At 38.2% G+C, this 19007-nt stretch overlaps 1 protein-coding gene across 1 annotated transcript in view; it reads left to right on the top strand.

The window, feature by feature from the left end:
- The window catches only part of MROH2B (maestro heat like repeat family member 2B), a 69856-nt gene that overhangs the window by 16130 nt on the left and 34719 nt on the right, over positions 1-19007 (top strand). Inside the window, exons 11-18 of the mRNA XM_010381757.2 lie at positions 577-650; positions 2832-2954; positions 4339-4452; positions 6195-6351; positions 6490-6530; positions 7145-7286; positions 7865-7908; positions 9764-9871. Coding sequence (XP_010380059.2) covers positions 577-650; positions 2832-2954; positions 4339-4452; positions 6195-6351; positions 6490-6530; positions 7145-7286; positions 7865-7908; positions 9764-9871 — 803 coding nt within the window. The remainder of the gene's footprint in view (positions 1-576; positions 651-2831; positions 2955-4338; positions 4453-6194; positions 6352-6489; positions 6531-7144; positions 7287-7864; positions 7909-9763; positions 9872-19007) is intronic.

Genomic DNA, 19007 nt, shown 5'->3' with positions numbered 1-19007 from the left:
CTCTAGAGATTGATATGGTTACAAAAAAGCAGAATTTAATGAATTGCCATATTTTATTCCAGGAAGCACATATTTTCATAACATCGAATGCATCTTACAATTGAATGCATCTTTAATTGTAATTAGCTACTATTTTTTGGTACAATATGAAATAATGGTACATCATAAAATTGGTGATATCTTAGATTTGCTAAAATACAAAAATTAGTTTTTGCATCGTATGATATAGTTTTGTAACATCCAGTTAGCACCTTGATTTACTGAAGAATCAGCAGATGGCTATGAAGCAGTCTCACAATATTTAGATCTGATCTACCAGGAATGAGATATTGAAACCACGATGGAACCTAACATTTCAAACAAAATGAAACAAATGTAATAAGAAACAAAGAAAGCACTGGACATTATTAAAGATTTGGAAACAAAGAGGATGGGAGGGAATTGAAAAAAAAATAAGTTGTTAAAGATAAGAGACTTCGCAATTATGTGCCATAATTCGAATAGCTTTTCGTCAATCCTAGAACATACTGTGCTTCTGTTGAGTCAGGCCTCTCAGTTTCTCCCTCTGTCTTTCAGAGCCCAGGTTGAGGGATCACATCATTTCAATAGAAAGAACAGTCAAAATCGTCATGGGTGATCTCAGTACAAAAGTAAGAGAATTAATAGAAACTTTTGTCGATGGTAGCTTTAAGAATGAATGAAATTATTTTGATTCTGTAATGACCTACTTATGAGACTATTTTATAAAGAACTCTGTGGTCAATTCCATTTTTAAAAGAACTCCATCTTTTCCAAAAAGATAAACTTCATCAAGGTAGAGGCCTAAAGTACACACAGCTAAAAGATATCTCAGTGAAAGGAAGATTTTTGCTTATTTAAAATAATTGTAGGACATCAGTGGATTAACACATGAGTAGAATAAGAGCCAAGAGACTGTATCTCACTATGCCAATGTACTTCAGATAGTTTAAAACTTGCTTGTTAATTATAAAGATAATGTATCTTCATCCAGGAAATAATAATCCCTAAACCTTGTTCTTAGCATAGACATCCTACTTTCCAACCAGGCACCACCTAGAGCAAGTAAGGCACATAGTGGATTGCTCAATATTTCTGATTATTTGATTAAAGTGTTCTAAGGCGCAGTGACTCATGCCTGCAATCCCAATGCTTTGGGAGGCTGAGGTAGGTGGATCATTTGAGGTCAGGAGTTCGAGACCAGCCTGGTCAACATGGTGAAACCCCATATCTACTAAAAATACAAAAATTAGCCAGGAGTGGTGGCTCACGCCTGTAATCCCAACTACTCATGAGGCTGAGGCGCAAGAATCACTTGAACCCGGGAGGTGGAGGTTGCAGTGAGCCCAGATTGCACCACTGCACTCCAGACTGGGCAACAGAGTAAGACTCTCTCTTTAAAAAAAAAGGGGGGGGGATTCTATGTTAGAAGTTATAGAACTTATACTGGGAAAACAAGAAACATTATCAATTATTACATTTTTGTAAGAATACCACATTTTGTTTGGAATAAAATGCTAGACAGAAGCCAATTAAGAGGAATAAATTCTTTTAAGAAGCTTTGACTGCCAGTGACTACATTTAAAATAGTAAAAGCTTTGCAATAAAAAGCAATAGAGTGATTATACAAAAAAACCTGGCCTAGTAACTGGCAAAAGACAAAAGAAGAATTACAAGAGGAGTTTAGGATAGCATAAAGAGCATAGATCTTTGAGGAAGGCCAACTCCCCAGGCAAAAATAGAGAAAAAGTGTACCTCTTCTCTAGGTAGACTACTCAGAGTCTTTATGCTAATTGTTTTGGCCACCATATAACTCTGCTTCCCTGTTCAAAATGGTTTTTTTCTTCCCACTCTCTTTTCAAAGGCCTGTTCACTAAGGGATTGGTTCTCAGGTTTCTATTCACCAGAGAAGCAACATAATAAACAAATTAAAACCAAATTATTATAAATACTATAATACAAGTTCATAAAACTTCACTCTAATTTCTGGGGCCAGATATATTTCAGAATTGACAATTTTTCAGCTTTTAGAAAAACATTTCTCTGATAGTAACCCACAATCGAAATCCATGAATATTTCTGCAAGAAAATTAATGCATATCCACACAGCATAGAATAAGATTACAAATAGCTTTAAAACAGTTCAGTTTGGGTTTGCCACCAAATGAGTTGGCACTAAACTTAAGAAACAAAATTCCAGTTTTCATAGTTGTTTGGACTTTGAAATTGCGAATAAGCAGTTGTTGACCTGTAGTTCAATATGTTATCTTTGGTTGAGTATTTTAAAAGCGAAGCAGTGTTTTAGCCCAAAGTTACCCAAAAATTCATAATCTATAGTGATAGACAATATGTCTTTGGGAACCAAGGAGAAAGATTTTGCCTAAAGAGAACATTTCTGGTGACTCTTTCATAACCTATCAGTCACTTTCTGCAGGTTGAGCATCCCTAATCCAAAGGAAATCTGAAATGCTTCAAAATTCAAAACTTTTTGAGCCAACATGACACTCAAAAGTTATGCTCAAAGAAAATGCTCATTATAGCATTTCGGAATTTGGATTTTCAGATTAGGAATGCTCAACCAGTAAGTATAATGCAAATATTTCAAAATTTGAAAAAAATTCCAAAATTTTAACACTTCTGATCCCAAGCATTTTGGATAAGAATTATTCAACCTGTATTAACATTATTCAATTTATGTTCCTTTTTCAAAAATGTTCCCACTTAATTCTCCTTAAGATTATAGAATAAAGGAAGGTAAATTTCTCTTCTGCAAAACATAGTAAAATGTTGCTATTGCATTGTTCTTACCCTAGGTAAGAAATTCTGTTCTTCTCCTCATCCAAACCATGTGTGAAAAGTCCTATATTGAAGCTCGGGAAGGATGGCCATTGATTGATTATGTCTTCTCCCAGTTTACAATGTTGAACAGGAATCTGGTATGCAGAGGCTATAGGTCTGAGTGATGCACTATAAAAAGTACAGTTCGCTCAACTATGTTTCTTTTTAAAAAACTATTAGGGTCCTTAATCTGTCACAGGAGTAGAGTTTAAAAAAATTGTAAAAAAATTAAAAATGACTAGAGTTCAATTAAATAACTGATTTTGAAGTAATATTTCAATCTTGTCACTTTTGTTGATAATTTTTACAGCCTCTAGTCTTCTCAGTTCTTTTTTTTTTTTTTTTTTTTTTTTTTTTTTTTTTTTTTTTTTGGTAAAATGACCTCTAACTTATAATAAGCACAAGATAGGTTAAATCAGTTTTCTCTAAGTTAACCTAGCCACCAAAAGCTTGGATTGGGATTGTCTGGAGAGGGGCACAGAGACTGGATTGCTTCAGAGAAAGCAAAAGAGATATCAATACTTGCTGCAATGGTGTCTTAGTTCATTCAGGCTGCTATAGCAAAATACCATGGAGCAGTGAAGTAAGTTCTATGAAGTGCATTTCTAAAATAGCTACTTCTGAAATCGTAAACAAGTTTATTAGGGTTCTAACCCTTTGCTGTACACGAACAGAAATGTATCTGTTATATAAATGAGAAAAAGCTGTATGCTGATGGAGCATGCTTTTAAAATCCTTTAAAAACATTCACCATATATAAAGGAAAATACCGTGAAATGATGGTTTATAAACAGAAAATATTTATTTCTCACAGTTCAAGATGCGGGGAAGTCCAAGACTGTCTAATGAGTGTCTCCTTCCTAACAGATGGTGCCTTCTCACTGTGGAAGGGAATAGCTAGCTCTCCAGGGTCTCCTTCATGAGGGCATGAATTCCAAACATGAGGGCCTTTCTCTTATGACCTAATCACCTTCCAAAGACCACACTTCCTAATACCATCACCTTGGGCGTTTGGATTTCAACATATGAATTTTGGGAAAACACAAACACTCAGACCGCAGCAACTGAGGTCAACTTTCTTTGGATAAATTGGCTGAAAAATATGCGCTTATGATCTCTGTGATTTTAGCAAATTAGTTGCAACTGAAATCAGAGTTCCCTCCACAAAGAAGCATGCTTTGAAAATTTTGCCCTTAAGAAAATGACAAAGGTCTGAGAAAGAGAGGGGATATCTGCAGTTAAAGGAGCCTCACAATTTCTGTTTCTCTCTTTTGGCAAGGGGTGTGTTTTCCAACTAATTCCTCCAGGGGGCCCTTTCAAATAGGGATTAGATGTTGAAGGCCAAGATTTCTAGGTTCCATGAGCCACTTAAGTTGAGTTACTACATCCTTTACTCCAGAGTCTGAGAATGCACCCAAGGAAAGACAGAGGAGACCAACCTTAGGAGTCATTAACAAGTCATCTGTTTGATCTTTCTTAAAGGAGAAACCAGTGAAAACTAACTTTCATGAGAATGAAAAGGAAGAGGAATCTGTCCGAGAAACAAGCCTTGAGGTCTTAAAAACCCTGGACCCACTGGTCATTGGAATGCCTCAGGTAAGGGGTCTTTTGTCACCACTTACAGTTACTTTGATCACCTTCTTAAAGTCCAGCCTGTGTAAGAATAAAGGCATGAGTTTGTGCTCCATTTGTCATCAGCTTCCTGATGCTCTGACTAGAGGAGGTGTATTGCAATACTGTGTCCAGCACATAGTGCTTCCTCAAAAACAGATGTTGAATTAATTAAGATAATTAATATAAAGTATCTTACATCTGGATAGTTCATGACAATTTATATATATAATATTAGTATACTATTTCTCTTCTTCCTCTAATGCATACGGTAATATTAAGTAGTGGTTTTAATGCAACCAGTGCCAAACTTACCCTATTCCATCTGGGAAAGTGTTAAAAGCAGCCATTCTCAGGCCTCACTGGAGACCTGATTCACTTGAAGCTCAAGGGGAAGAGCCTTGGAATCTGTAGTACCCAGAAGTACATAGCACAGTCAGAAGACAAACAACAGACCACACCATTTAAGTAGTAGATCAGAGGCTTCATCTAGGATGATATGTGGTTCCTGAGTTATCTGGGATATTTACTTAAAATGCAGATTTCCAGGTCACATACCAGACCTACTGAATCAGCCAAACTGGACTTAGAGACCAAAAGTCTACAATCAGCTAAGTTCCAATATTTCTGATACATACTAAAGTTTAAGACCTTCTGATATAGAAGTAAATGATGAAAAAAATAATCTAGGGTCAAACCCTAAAGGGCCTGGAATGTCAAACTTTTACCTTATGGTTGATAAACCAATGAAAATTTTAAGCAAGAGCTAAACATTTAAAATGATAATTGTAGGGAATTAGTAGATTCACACATGAGTAGACTAAGAGCAAAGAGACTATATAGGAGATCAGATGCAACTTGTAGGAACTACAGCAATGTCATTACAATAGAAATGAGACATGGAAGGGCACAAGAGATCTTACAATGAAAAAAAGACTGAGTCTGGTAATTAAATATAGATGATAAAGAAGAGAGAAGAGTACAAGTTGACACCAAGGTTTCCATTAGCACAAGAGAGTTTTCTAAGGGACATAAAACATACTAAAGAAACACAATGTTTCAGACTTCCAGAGCAGGCAAGTCAGAGCCTGAAGCACAGAGGACAGTAGCAGCCCATTCACTATCCTCTCCCAAGCTTCTCCATTGGGGCAGTCACACTCCAATCCTGGAGTTTTAGGAAGTACTTGGGAGATTTTTGGTTGTCACATTGACAAGAGGAATACTGGCACTTGGTGAGTGGGGCCCAGGGATGCTAGCATTCCCCTAGTGTCTGGAGCAGTCCCTCATGACAAAGAATTGTCCTGCCCCACATTCCCGCAACATCCCCACGGAGAAACACTGACCAGCACTCACTACGGCTCCCCACGGAGAAACACTGACCAGCACTCACTACGGCTCCCCACGGAGAAACACTGACCAGCACTCACTACGGCTCCCCACGGAGAAACACTGACCAGCACTCACTACGGCTCCCCACGGAGAAACACTGACCAGCACTCACTACGGCTCCCCACGGAGAAACACTGACCAGCTCTCACTACGGCTAACACCTGAAAACGAATGTGCTATGCAGAGGCTTCGTTTAATGATCTCATCTTGACTTGGCCCGAAAAGCAAAATAATAACAGGAGAAAAGCTTCTACATCAGAGAAAGACATGTAGTGAGGACCAGGGAGAAGTAATGGAAAAGAATAAGTAATCCTTGCGTCTTGCCCTATTTTCCACAGGTGCTGTGGCCAAGGATCCTGACTTTTGTGGTACCTGCGGAATACACGGAAGCTCTGGAGCCCCTGTTTAGTATCATCAGAATTCTGATTATGGCAGAGGAGAAGAAGAAGCACAGTGCCAAGGAGTCAACAGCACTTGTCATCTCGACGGGAGCTGGTCTGTACATTCATAAACACAGAAAAGCTTTTCTATTATGAGGGATCCATTTCCAGGAAGGCTACAGTGCTTTGACCTTAAACCCAACCCCAATCTCTAACCCCTACAGTGATGATGAAAATTGCTTTCTCTTTCTAGTGAAACTTCCTTCACCACAGCAGCTACTGGCCAGACTTCTGGTGAGTGAGTTACAAAGAACCAAACTACAACAAATTTAAGCTGATAAGGATAATTCAGTTCCAAATAAACACTAACATAAATTACATGGAGACTCCAAACAAAAAGAAACACTAAAAAGGCATAATAAATTTCTGCTATACTAGTGACATTCATGAGTATTTATTATTCACATGATTACCTTCCCACTCTGAAATACTTGTTAAACTTTACTTATAATTTTAAAGTGAGCATATACTGAATCGCATTCATACGTACCATCAAACAAATTCCACATCTGTTGTTTGGATTTCCCATCTCTCTCTTTGGCCCCATTTACTCAAGCACTCTTTCCTTGTGTTTTTATTTAATTAATTGATATATCTAAGTCTTCTTTCCATTTATTTTTGATTAGTGCTTTCCACATATTTTTCACCTTCATCCTTAGGGAAAAAGAAATGAGAGATGGGCTAAGTATTAGCTTCATTCTAGAATAAATAAGAACAGACTGTGATGATTTGTTAAAAGATTATCCAATGCAGAAATCAAAGGAATTGGAACAATGGTAAAAGGAAAAAATAAGTGGGCCTTTTAAAGGCCCCTGAAATTGATGAGCTTTTTCTCTTCTATCCTTCAGGTAATATCTATGCCTGCCAGTTTAGGGGAGTTACGTGGGGCTGGTGCAATAGGGCTTTTGAAGATACTGCCTGAGATCATTCACCCAAAATTGGTAGACCTATGGAAAATACGTTTACCTGAGCTTCTGCAGCCTCTGGAAGGTACGAGGGAGTGGGGCTAGGTCTTTACCCAGCAGGGCAGGAACATAAAGAAATAATGCACCATTTCTCTGTGTAAAGCCATTATTACTCGTTTTAGGCAATAAAAACAATGAACTTGATATACAAGGTAGATAGCTATTTTTTTCTTCTTGACTCCTTATGTTCTGTTTCTCTGCCAATATTCATACTACAAGAAGACCTAGTGGGTAACATTCTTAGTGGGAATTTTTACTTTCGCTCTTGTCTTTTTCTTGTATCTAGAGAAATTCTATTTTAGTATTGTTCTAAAAAGTTATTAATCATGTTAGAATATCAAAATATGGTCATTTCAGTAGTCATCGAAATTAGCAGAAAGCCTAGATGTTTATGATGGATTGAAGACCTTCTCTCTACCTAACACTTTAATGTTGCCAATGTAGTAAATTTGATTTCAGATAAGCATTATAAGCAAAAAGAAAGCTTAAAATTGAACTCAAGCATCACTGGAGGCCTGGCAGGGAGAATTTGAGTCCAGGGGTGGTTTTTGTTTCTTTTTTTTTTTTTTTTTTTGCGATTATTACATCAATTTTTGTTTCTAGGAAAGAACATCAGTACCGTTCTATGGGAAACCATGTTGCTTCAGGTAAGGCTGGCTTCTAGAATAATTGTTGATAATGGCATGATGAAATCAGCTAAAGTTACCCATCCTAAATTAAAGGAACTAAATTCCCAAGGATAATAACCTTTTCTTTTCTTTGGAAAAGAGCTAGAATGTTATAAGTGATCACTTAAAGATAACATTCTTTAAATCGCCATAATTTGAACAACAATCTTAAATCCACTTGGGTAAATTTCAGTTTTGAAGATTTTACTTAGCAATATTTTTCCACTGTCTTTCTTAAATCTTCTCTAATTTTCAACTTTTTACTTCTTGCAACTTTATTCTTTTACCAGCCACATAATGAAGCACAGAGTAATATAATTTCCACTTCCGTGCACCTAAGCACAACTGTATTTCCTTTTCTATTTGTGGCTTCATGTCTTTTTCCTAATGTCTAAAAAACAAACGGCCACATTGTATCCCATTTCCAAAAACGAATTTCCTCTCTCACCCATAAACTTCTTGGAGCTTTACAACTAACAGCACTACAGGTGACACCAAATCCCAGAAATAGTAAATTGCAGACAGGCGGTGGACATTGATTTTACAAAGATGTGACTTCAGAAACTTGCAGGAAGGAGGAAGCCCACAGATAGGGAGCCTTTAATATAGAAGGTTTTCAGTTTATAAGGCACCTACCTAGGAATTACCTATGGCTTCTTAGAAGAGTCAGTTTTCAATGATCTCTCCACAGCACCTCCTCTACCTTCTATCTCCATCCTTCTAGATTTAGAATCGCTGGGGGTGGTACCTGAGAACTGGCATGTTTTAAAGGTTTCCATCAGTGATTCTTATCCAATATAAGATTTGAAAGTGACTGCTCTACTCTCCTGGTCCTCAATTCTAGGATCCACCTCTCTCCTATATTTATGGTTCTTTTATGTTCCATTCCCTCTCTCAAAATTCCTACCAGATTTCCTTCTGCTACCATTTTAAAATAACTGTCTCTACTAGGGAGAAAAATATTTTTTTTCTAATGGGAAGCCTTGACAACAGTTCCTTTTCCTCTTCCAATTTTGAATATATTTCTGGTCTTTTTTTTCCCCAAAACTGTCTGCCCATGTCTTCTTCTCTTAAATTTCCAAAACTGTTTAGTTTCTTTAAAGAACCCATGAATGAGCTCCTATTAAGAGCATACATACACATCCTTTTATTGGTTTTGTTTGGCATTGTGTCCTTTTCTAAGCTTAAAGTTGAAAAAATATAGGAGAAATAATATATATATTGCAATGTGTTTGTCAAAAAGAAAAAAGAACACCTTTGTATGTATTGTTCAAAGAAAAAGGACATGGGTTCAAAGGATTGATGTGACCCTGTCTCATAGGTATTGGTAAAACCACGAATCTTTAGTTACTAGAGTTGAAGTTTGCAGAAATGTACCTGTACATCGAAATGTGCCTGTTCTTTAAGACATTTAATTATTGATTCCAAAAATCTCCATCCTGTTTGGGTCTTTTTTTTTAAGTATGCAATAAGTTAAATTAATATTAACAAATGGAGTTTTTCCAAATCTATCGAAACTAGAAAAATGCCAAATTTAAGTTTCAGATTAGATTAATTTCTATTTTAGGTCTTTTAACAATGTTTAAAGGAAGAAAAGGAAGTTGCTTTTCCACATTCTGTGTATCTTATTCTCCGTGCAAATTCAGAACATATCATAAAATGTTTTTTAGAATAAACTAACAGGAAAGTTTCAAAGGAATTAATTATTTTACAGGAAAAGTAATAATACTATTTAAAATAGATTTAAACTTTTAAAAGATAAGATAACCAAAAAAATACCAAGTAAGCACATGAAACTGTCATATTCATATCTAACTTCCACTTCCTACAACAGTTGCTGAAAGAATCCTTGTGGAAGATCGATGACGTGGCCTGGACCATTCAACTGACTCGGGATTTCAAACAGCAAATGGGCAGTTACAGCAATACCTCCATTGAGAAGGTTGGTTTTTCAGCTAAGGGGAAAACCTTAGCTTTTACCTGTGATCCAAAATGGCTTCTATAGCTCCATCTTGTCTATATTACAATCAAAAGGAGGGAGGCACATTTAGAAAAAAGAGTTCCTTCTTTTTAAGGCTACTAGCTGGAAGCTGAATACTACCTTCTCTGCACCTCATATTTGGCCCAAATTTACTTGTATGGCCTCATGTATCTGTGAGGAAGACTGAGAGGTAGATAAGATAGATATGTGCCTGACTAATATTCAGAAGTTCTTTCTAGAGGAGGAAGAAGAATAGATACTGGAAGGCTAACAGCAATGCTTAATGTCCGCTTTTGTCTTGGCTTCCATTATGCCAGTCTTGTGACGCAGGCTATCAAAAAGAATCAACTACAATTTAACATAGGCTTATAGCTAAAATAATACTCAAAAGCTAGTTCTCGGAAAGGGTGCCCAAAGAAATATGTTTTAATTTCCAGCGACAAAGAGGTATGGCCATGGAGAACAATGATTAAAGGCTCCGCATCCATGTGTCAATTAACAGGACAAGTCAGAGCAATAAAGTATTTTTCAAACATTATTCCTTTCCATGTTTTTAAAGTCAGTTCTTCTATCCCTCTGTCTCTAAATGGCCCCTACCTAACCTTCCACCTTGTAGCCATCCATTCCCAATGGGGTTTGGAGCCAGTTTCCCCCCTACTTAATACTAATGGGGCTTTAGGTAAATTATATTATCTCTCTGGATCCTCACCATACTCATCAATAAAATAGAAACAATACCCACCTCTGAGGGTTGTAGTATTCTGAGGGTTCAATGACATAAAGTATATAAAGTCCCTGGTGAAGTGCTTAACACAGGGCATGTGCTTCATATAAAAGTAGCTTGGAACATGGTCTTTGAATATGGTCTTTATTATGTTAATACTGTTCATAAGTTTATTTTCCTGGAAAAATATTTACGTTTCTCAGTTCCAGTACTCAGTATTTCTTTCCACAAATTATTCATTATCAATCTTTGACTCACATATGTAATTTTCAAAATTCTCCTCGCATAGGTAATTTTCAAAACTCTCTAGTTTGGTGCAGAGTACTGATTTTCCAAATGGGTTTATCAAACCCACCAAGACACGTAAGAAAGATTTGGCGAGTAATGCTCCATCTTCTTATAACACAGACTAGCTCTGTGCACCTCATGTCATGCCATGTATTTTTTTTTATTATTATACTTTATGTTCTAGGCTGCATGTGCACAACGTGCAGGTTTGTTACATATGTATGCATGTGCCATGTTGGTGTGCTGCACCCATTAACTCGTGATTTACATTAGGTATATCTCCTAATGCTATCCCTCCCTCCTACCCCCTCCCCACAATAGGACCCGGAGTGTGATGTTTCCCTTCCTGTGTCTAAGTATTCTCATTGTTCAGTTCCCACCTATGAGTGAGAACATGCAGTGATAGGTTTTCTGTCCTTGCAATAGTTTGCTGAGAGTGATGGTTTCTAGCTGCATCCATGTCCCTACAAAGGACATGAACTCATCATTTTTTATAGCTGTATAGTATTCCATGGTGTATATGTGCCACATTTCCTTAACCCAGTCTGTCATTGATGGACATTTGGGTTGGTTCCAAGTCTTCACTATTGCGAATAATGCTGCAATAAACATACGTGTGCATGCATCTTTATAGGAGCATGATTTATAATCCTTTGGGTATATACCCAGTAATGGGATAGCTGGGTCAAATGGTAATTCTAGTTCTAGATCCTTAATTGGAGCACTTAGAATGGTAATTCTAGTTCTAGATCCTTGAGGAATTGCCACACTGTCTTCCACAGTGTTTGAACTAGTTTACAGCCCCACCAACAGTGTAAAAGTGCTCCTATTTCTCCACATCCTCTCCAGCACCTGTTGTTTCCTGACTTTAATAATCGCCATTCTAACTGGTGTGAGATGGTATCTCATTGTGGTTTTGATTTGCATTTCTCTGATGGCGAGTGATGATGAGCATTTTTTCATGTGTCTGTTGGCTGCATAAACGTCTTCTTTTGAGAAATGTCTGTTCATATCCTTTGCCCACTTTTTGATGGGGTTGTTTTTTTTCTTGTAAATTTGTTTGAGTTCTTTGTAGGTTTTGGATATTAGCCCTTTGTCAGATGAGTAGATTGCAAAAATTTTCTCCCATTCTGTAGGTTGCCTGTTCACTCTGATGGTAGTTTCTTTTGCTGTGCAGAAGCTTTTTAGTTTAATTAGACCTCATTTGTCAATTTTGGCTTTTGTTGCAATTGCTTTTGGTGTTTTAGACATGACGTCCTTGCCCATGCCTATGTCTTGAATGGTATTGCCTAGGTTTTCTTCTAGGGTTTTTATGGTTTTGGGTCTAACATTTAAGTCTGTAATCCATCGTGAATTAATTTTTGTATAAGGTGTAAGGAAGGGATCCAGTTTCAGCTTTCTACTTATGGCTGGCCAGTTTTCCCAACACCATTTATTAAATAGGGAATCCTTTCCCCATTTCTTGTTTCTCTCAGGTTTGTCAAAGACCAGATGGTTGTAGATGTGTGGTATTATTTCTGAGAGCTCTGTTCTGTTCCATTGGTCTATATCTCTGTTTTGGTACCAGTACCTTGCTGTTTTGGTTACTGTAGCCTTGTAGTATAGTTTGAAGTCAGGTAGCATGATGCCTCCAGGTTTGTTCTTTTGGCTTAGGACTGTCTTGGCAATATGGGCTTCTTTTGGTTCCATATGAACCTTAAAGTAGTTTTTTCCAGTTATGTGAAGAAAGTCATTGGTAACTTAATGGGGATGGCATTGAATCTATAAATTACCTTGGGCAGTATGACCATTTTCACGATATTGATTCTTCCTACCCATGAGCGTGGAATGTTCCTCCATTTGTTTGTGTCTTCTTTTATTTCATTAAGCAGTGGTTTGTAGTTCTCCTTGAAGAGGTCCATCATATCCCTTGTAAGTTGGATTCCTAGATATTTTATTCTCTTTGAAGCAATTGTGAATGGGAGTTCATTCATGATTTGGCTCTCTGTTTGTCTGTTTTTGGTGTATAAGAATGCTTGCAATTTTTGCACATTGATTTTGTATCCTGAGACTTTGTTGAAGTTGCCTTTCAGCTTAAGGAGATTTGGGGCTGAGACAATGGGGTTTTCTCAATATACAATCATGTCATATGCAAACAGGAACAATTTGACTTCCTCTTTTCCTAAGTGAATACCCTTTATTTCTTTCTCTTGCCTGATTGCCCCAGCCAGAACTTCCAACACTATGTTGAATAGGAGTGGTGAGAGAGGGCATCCTTGTCTTGTGCCAGTTTTCAAGGGGAATGCTTCCAGTTTTTGCCCATTCAGTGTGATATTGGCTGTGGGTTTGTCATAAATTGCTCTTATTATTTTGAGATATGTTAGATCAATACTGAATTTATTAAGAGTTTTTAGCATGAAGGTCTGTGGAATTTTGTCAAAGGCCTTTTCTGCATCCGTTGAGATCATCATGGGGTTTTTGTCTTTGGTTCTGTTTATATGCTGGATTATGTTTATTGATTTGCATATATTGAACCAGCCTTGAATCCCAGGGATGAAACCCACTTGATCATGGTGGATAAGCTTTTTGATGTGCTGCTGGATTCAGTTTGCCAGTATTTTATTGAGGATATTTGCATTGATAATCATCAGGGATATTGGTCTAAAATTCTCTTTTTTGTTGTTGTGTCTCTGCCAGGCTTTGGTATCAGGATGATGTTGGCCTCACAAAATGAGTTAGGGAGGATTCCCTCTTTTTCTAGTGATTGGAATTGTTTCAGGAGTAGTACTAGCTCTTCCCTGTACCTCTAGTAGAATTCGGCTGTGAATCCATCTGATCCTAGACTGTTTTCAGTTGGTAGACTATTAATTATTGCCTCAGTTTCAGAGCCTGTTATTGGTATATTCGGGGATTCAACTTTTTCCTGGTTTAGTCTTGGGAGAGTGTACATGCCCGGGAATTTATCCATTTCTCCTAGGTTTTCTAGTTTATTTGTGTAGAGGTGTTTATAGTATTCTCTGATGATAGTTTGTATTGCTGTGGGGTTGGTGGTGATATCCCCTTTATCATTTTTTATTGCATCTTTTCATTCTTTTCTCCTTTCTTCTTTATTAGTCTTGCTAGCAGTCTATCAATTTTGTTGTTCTTTTCAAAAAACCAGCTCCTGGATTCATTGATTTTTTTGAAGAGTTTCTTGTGTCTCTATCTCCTTCAGTTCTGCTCTGATCTTAGTTATTTCTTGCCTTCTGCTAGCTTTTGAATATGTTGGCTCTTGCTTCTCTAGTTCTTTTAATTGTGATGTTAGGGTGTCAGTTTTACATCTTTCCTGCTTTCTCTTGTGGGCATTAAGTGCTATAAATTTCCCTCTACACACTGCTTTAATTGTGTCCCAGAGATTCTGGTGTGTTGTATCTTTGTTCTCATTGGTTTCAAATAACATCTTTATTTCTGCCTTCATTTCGTTATGTACCCAGTAGTCATTCAGGAGCAGGTTATTCAGTTTCCATGTAGTTGAGCAGTTTTGATTGAGCGTCTTGATCCTGAGTTCTAATTTGATTGCACTGTTGTCTGAGAGACAGTTTGTTATAATTTCTGTTCCTTTACATTTACTGAGGAGTGCTTTACTTCCAACTAAGTGGTCAATTTTGGAATAAGTGCAATGTGGTGCTGAGAAGAATGTATATTCTGTTGATTTTGGTTGGAGAGTTCTGTACAGGTCTATTAGGTCCGCTTGGTGCAGAGTTGAGTTCAATTCCTGGATATCCTTGTTAACTTTCTGTCTCGTTGATCTGTCTAATGCTGACAGTGGGGTGTTAAAGTTGCCCATTATTATTGTGTGGGAGTCTAAGTCTCTTTGTAAGTCTCTAAGGAGTTGCTTTATGAATCTGGGTGTTCCTGTATTGAGTGCATATATATTTAGGGTAGTTAGCTCTTCTTGTTGAATTGATCCCTTTACATTATGTAATGGCCTTCTTTGTCTCTTTTGATCTTTGTTGGCTTAAAGTCTGTTTTATCAGAGACTAGGATTGCAACCCCTGCCTTTTTTTGTTTTCCATTTGCTTGGTAGATCTTCCTCCATCCCTTTATTTTGAGCCTATGTATGTCTCTGCATGTGAGATGGGTCTCCTGAATACAGCACACTGATGGGTCTTGACTCTTTATCCAATTTACCAGTCTGTGTCTTTTAATTGGAGCACTTAGCCCATTTACATTTAAGGTTAATATTGTTATGTGTGAATTTGATCCTGTTATTATGGTGTTAGCTAGTTATTTTGCCCATTAGTTGATGCAGTTTCTTCTTTGCATCGAGGGTCTTTATATTTTGGCATGTGTTTGCAGTGGCTGGTACCAGTTGTTCCTTTCCATGTTTAGTGCTTCCTTCAGGAGCTCTTGTAGGGCAGGCCTGGTGGAGACAAAATCTCTCAGTGTTTGCTTGTCTATAAAGGATTTTATTTCTCCTTCACTTATGAAACTTATTTGTCTGGACATGAAATTCTGGTTTGAAAATTTTTTTCTTTAAGAAAGTTGAATATTGGCCCCCACTCTCTTCTGACTTGTAGAGTTTCTGCTGAGAGATCAGCTGTTAGTCTGATGGGCTTCCCTTTGTGGGTAACCCAACCTTTCTCTCTGACTGCTGTTAACATTTTTTCCTTCATCTCAACTTTGGTGAATCTGACGATTATGTGTCTTGGAGTTACTCTTCTCAAGGAGTATCTTTGTGATGTTCTCTGTATTTCCTGAATTTGAATGTTGGTCTGCCTTGCTAAGTTGGGGACATTCTCCTGGATAATATCCTTCAGAGTGTTTTCCAACTTGGTTCCATTCTCCCTGTCACTTTTAAGTACACCAATCAGATGTAGATTTGGTCTTTTCACATAGTCCCATATTTCTTGGTGGCTTTGTTCATTTCTTTTTACTCTTTTTTCTCTAAACTTCTCTTGTCACTTCATTTCATTCATTTGATCTTTAATCACTGATACCCTTTCTTCCAGTTGATGGAGTCGGTTACTGAAGCTTGTGCATTTGTCACGTATTTCTTGTGTCATGGTTTTTAGCTCTATCTGGTCATTTAAGGACTTCTCTACGTTGGTTATTCTAGTTAGCCATTTGTCAAATCTTTTTTCAAGGTTTTTACCTTCTTTGCTTTGGATTCGAACTTCCTCCTTTAGCTCAGAGAAGTTTGACTGTCTAAAGCCTTCTTCTCTCAACTCGTCAAAGACATTCTCCATCCAGCTTTGTTCTGTTGCTGGCGAGGAGCTGCATTCCTTTGGAGGTCTACGGTAGAGATGCTCTGATTTTTAGAATTTTCAGCTTTTTTGCACCGCTTTTTCCACATCTTTGTGGTTTTGTCTACTTTTGGTCTTTGATGATGGTGGTGTACAGATGGGGTTTTGGTGTGGATGTCCTTTCTGTTTGTTAGTTTTCCTTCTGACAGTCAGGACTCTCAGCTGCAGGTCTGTTGGAGTTTGCTCAAGGTCCACTCCAGACCCTGTTTGCCTGGGTATCAGCAGCAGAGGCTGAAGAAGAGTGAATAATGCTGAACAGCAAATGTTGCTGCCTGATCATTCCTCTGGAAGCTTCGTCTCAGAGGGGTACCTGGCTGTGTGAGGTGTGAGGTGTCAGTCTACCCCTTGTAGGTGTATCTCCCAGTTAGGCTACTCGGGGGTCAGGGACCCACTTAAGCAGGCAGTCTGTCCATTCTCAGATCTCAAACTCTATGCTGGGAGAACCACTAGTCTCTTCAAAGCTCCATGCCATGTATTCAACAGCTTCCAGACTCACAAGATTATTCCAGAATACTGGTGTTACTGGTAGGCAAAGCAATTTTAGTAATTAGCTGCTAGATGTTCTCAAGCCTTATGCTGAAGAAGAGTAAAGTAAGAATGTAATAATTAGCTTCTGCTGTATCACAAACTAACCCTAGTGGCTTAAAATAATAGCCACCTATTTATCTCACAATTTTATACCTTGACACTTTCGGCTGGGCTCAGGTGGGTAGTCATCTAATCTTAACTAGGCTTACAAGGTATACTTGAGGTTGGCTGGTATATGATGCATCTTTTTTTTTTCAAGTTGGAATATTGCTCTGTCACCCAGGCTGGAGTGCAGTGGCGCGATCTTGGCCCACTGCAATCTCCGTCTCCTGGGTTCAAGCAATTCTCCTGCCCCAGCCTTCCGAGTAGCTGAGACTACAGTCACGTGCCACCACACCCAACTCAAATACAAATATATATTTGTATATAAAAATATACAAAACATATTTGTAAAATACAAATATATTTGTTTGTATTTTTAGTAGAGACGGGCTTCACCATGTTAGCCAGGATGGTCTTGATCTCCTGACCTCATGATCCACCCACGTCAGCCTCCCAAATTGCTGGGATTACAGGCTTGAGCCACCACACCACCGGCCTATGATGCATCTTAAATAGCACAGTTGATTTCTGTTCCTGTTGTTCTCTCATCCTCTAGCAAGCTAGCCCAAGCTAACTCTCAGGGTGATAGCAACAAAGTATGCAAGGACTCTTGAGGTATAGGTGTAATAACCAACCTTGTATTTAACATGAATAGACTCTCCCTTAGATACCTCACCTTGTTTTAATATGAGTAGGCTCTCCATTAGCTGAGAAAACCCTTGGCTCCTTCATTTACAAGACATCAAGGGCTCCTTACCCACCCCCTTCCTGAAGGACTTAACTTGTGCAAGCTGACTCTCAACATATCAAAGAGTGCAATTAACTGAAAAGGTACTGAGGCAAGTAATGTCCGCAGTTCCCAGGAGTTCACTTGGGAGTACCATAAAGCCCCTGTGTTTGTGTCTGGCAAATAATACCCAGAGCCCCCACACCTATCACCCTGTGATGAATTTAAAGTCCCTGCACCTGGAACTGTTTGTTTTCCTATAACCGTTTGTCTTTTTAACTTTTTTGTCTGTTTTACTTCTGTAAGAATGCTATAGCTAGAATACCCCTGCCCTCTCTAAATCAAAGTATGAAAGCAAATCTAGCCCCCTCTTTAGGCCGAGAGAATTTCGTGCGTTGGCTGTCTCTCAGTCGCCGGCTAATAAAGGACTCCTGAATTCGTGTCTCAAAGCGTGGCGTTTCTCTCTCACTCGCTTGGTTACAACATAGGCTCAGAACTGACCCATTATCATTTTTGCCACATTCTATTGTCCAAAGCAAGTCAAAAAGCCAGCCCAGGTTCAAATAAATGGGAAAATAGACTCCTTTTTTGATTGAAGGAGCTGCAACACCCCATGGTAAGGAGACATGGAGAAAAGTAGGATAGAAAAGTTTCTATTTTTGCACCCTACCACATTTTCTCCCAGTGCTAGGCTCCTGATTTCTTGGATTCCATGTGAAGCCCCAAAGCAGGAATGTACTATGCACTGGACCAAAATCTGCAGAGAAGCAACAGGTCAGCAGGACTGGAAGGCACTAAGACTAATATTTTACACCTAAGTCGAACTTTTCCCCTCATGACATCAATTTTTTCCTGCAGCACAACTTTCCCAGATTCTTTCCACTCTTTCCTTCAAGGTGGGCTTAAATAGAGTTTAGCAGCTTCGTCCCCAATTCGTATTTATGTCTGTATTGTACACAGTTTTCTCTAGTATAATTTCCTTATTATAGGGACTTTGACCTGAATAAGTGAAAGTGAGGTGGATGCGACCTGGTCAGATTCTCACTCTGATTGAGGCTACTGTCACTCTGGGAGTTGAGATAACAGCAACTGCTCCACCTCTTTTTAACCTTATGCACCCCTCTCATTTCAAGCCAGACTGAGCTGCACATTTCTCCTGAATGTACTAATTTAACTTGGTCTGTGTCTATTAGAATGTCCTGTCCTCCTGCTCCACAGATTCTCCTATGGTCAATAATGACCACTCATTAGGAACAGTCCTGCCAGCTATGCAGAGTCCTTGAAGTCGACCACCAACTAGCCAGTTTTGTCTCTTGTGTGTGACAATATGGAGATTCTAAATAAATGCCAATCTGATACTATATGGCTAGGAATGATTTGAACCTTATAAAAAAAAATTAAAGCCATCTTCAAAATAACCGGTTGGGCAAGGTGGTTCACACCTGAAATCCCAGCACTTTGGGA

This window comes from Rhinopithecus roxellana, chromosome 3 (genome assembly GCF_007565055.1).
Source record: "Rhinopithecus roxellana isolate Shanxi Qingling chromosome 3, ASM756505v1, whole genome shotgun sequence".
Taxonomy (NCBI): domain Eukaryota; kingdom Metazoa; phylum Chordata; class Mammalia; order Primates; family Cercopithecidae; genus Rhinopithecus; species Rhinopithecus roxellana.
Note: the sequence above shows the minus strand (reverse complement) of the source record. Positions and strands in the feature narration are given on the sequence as shown.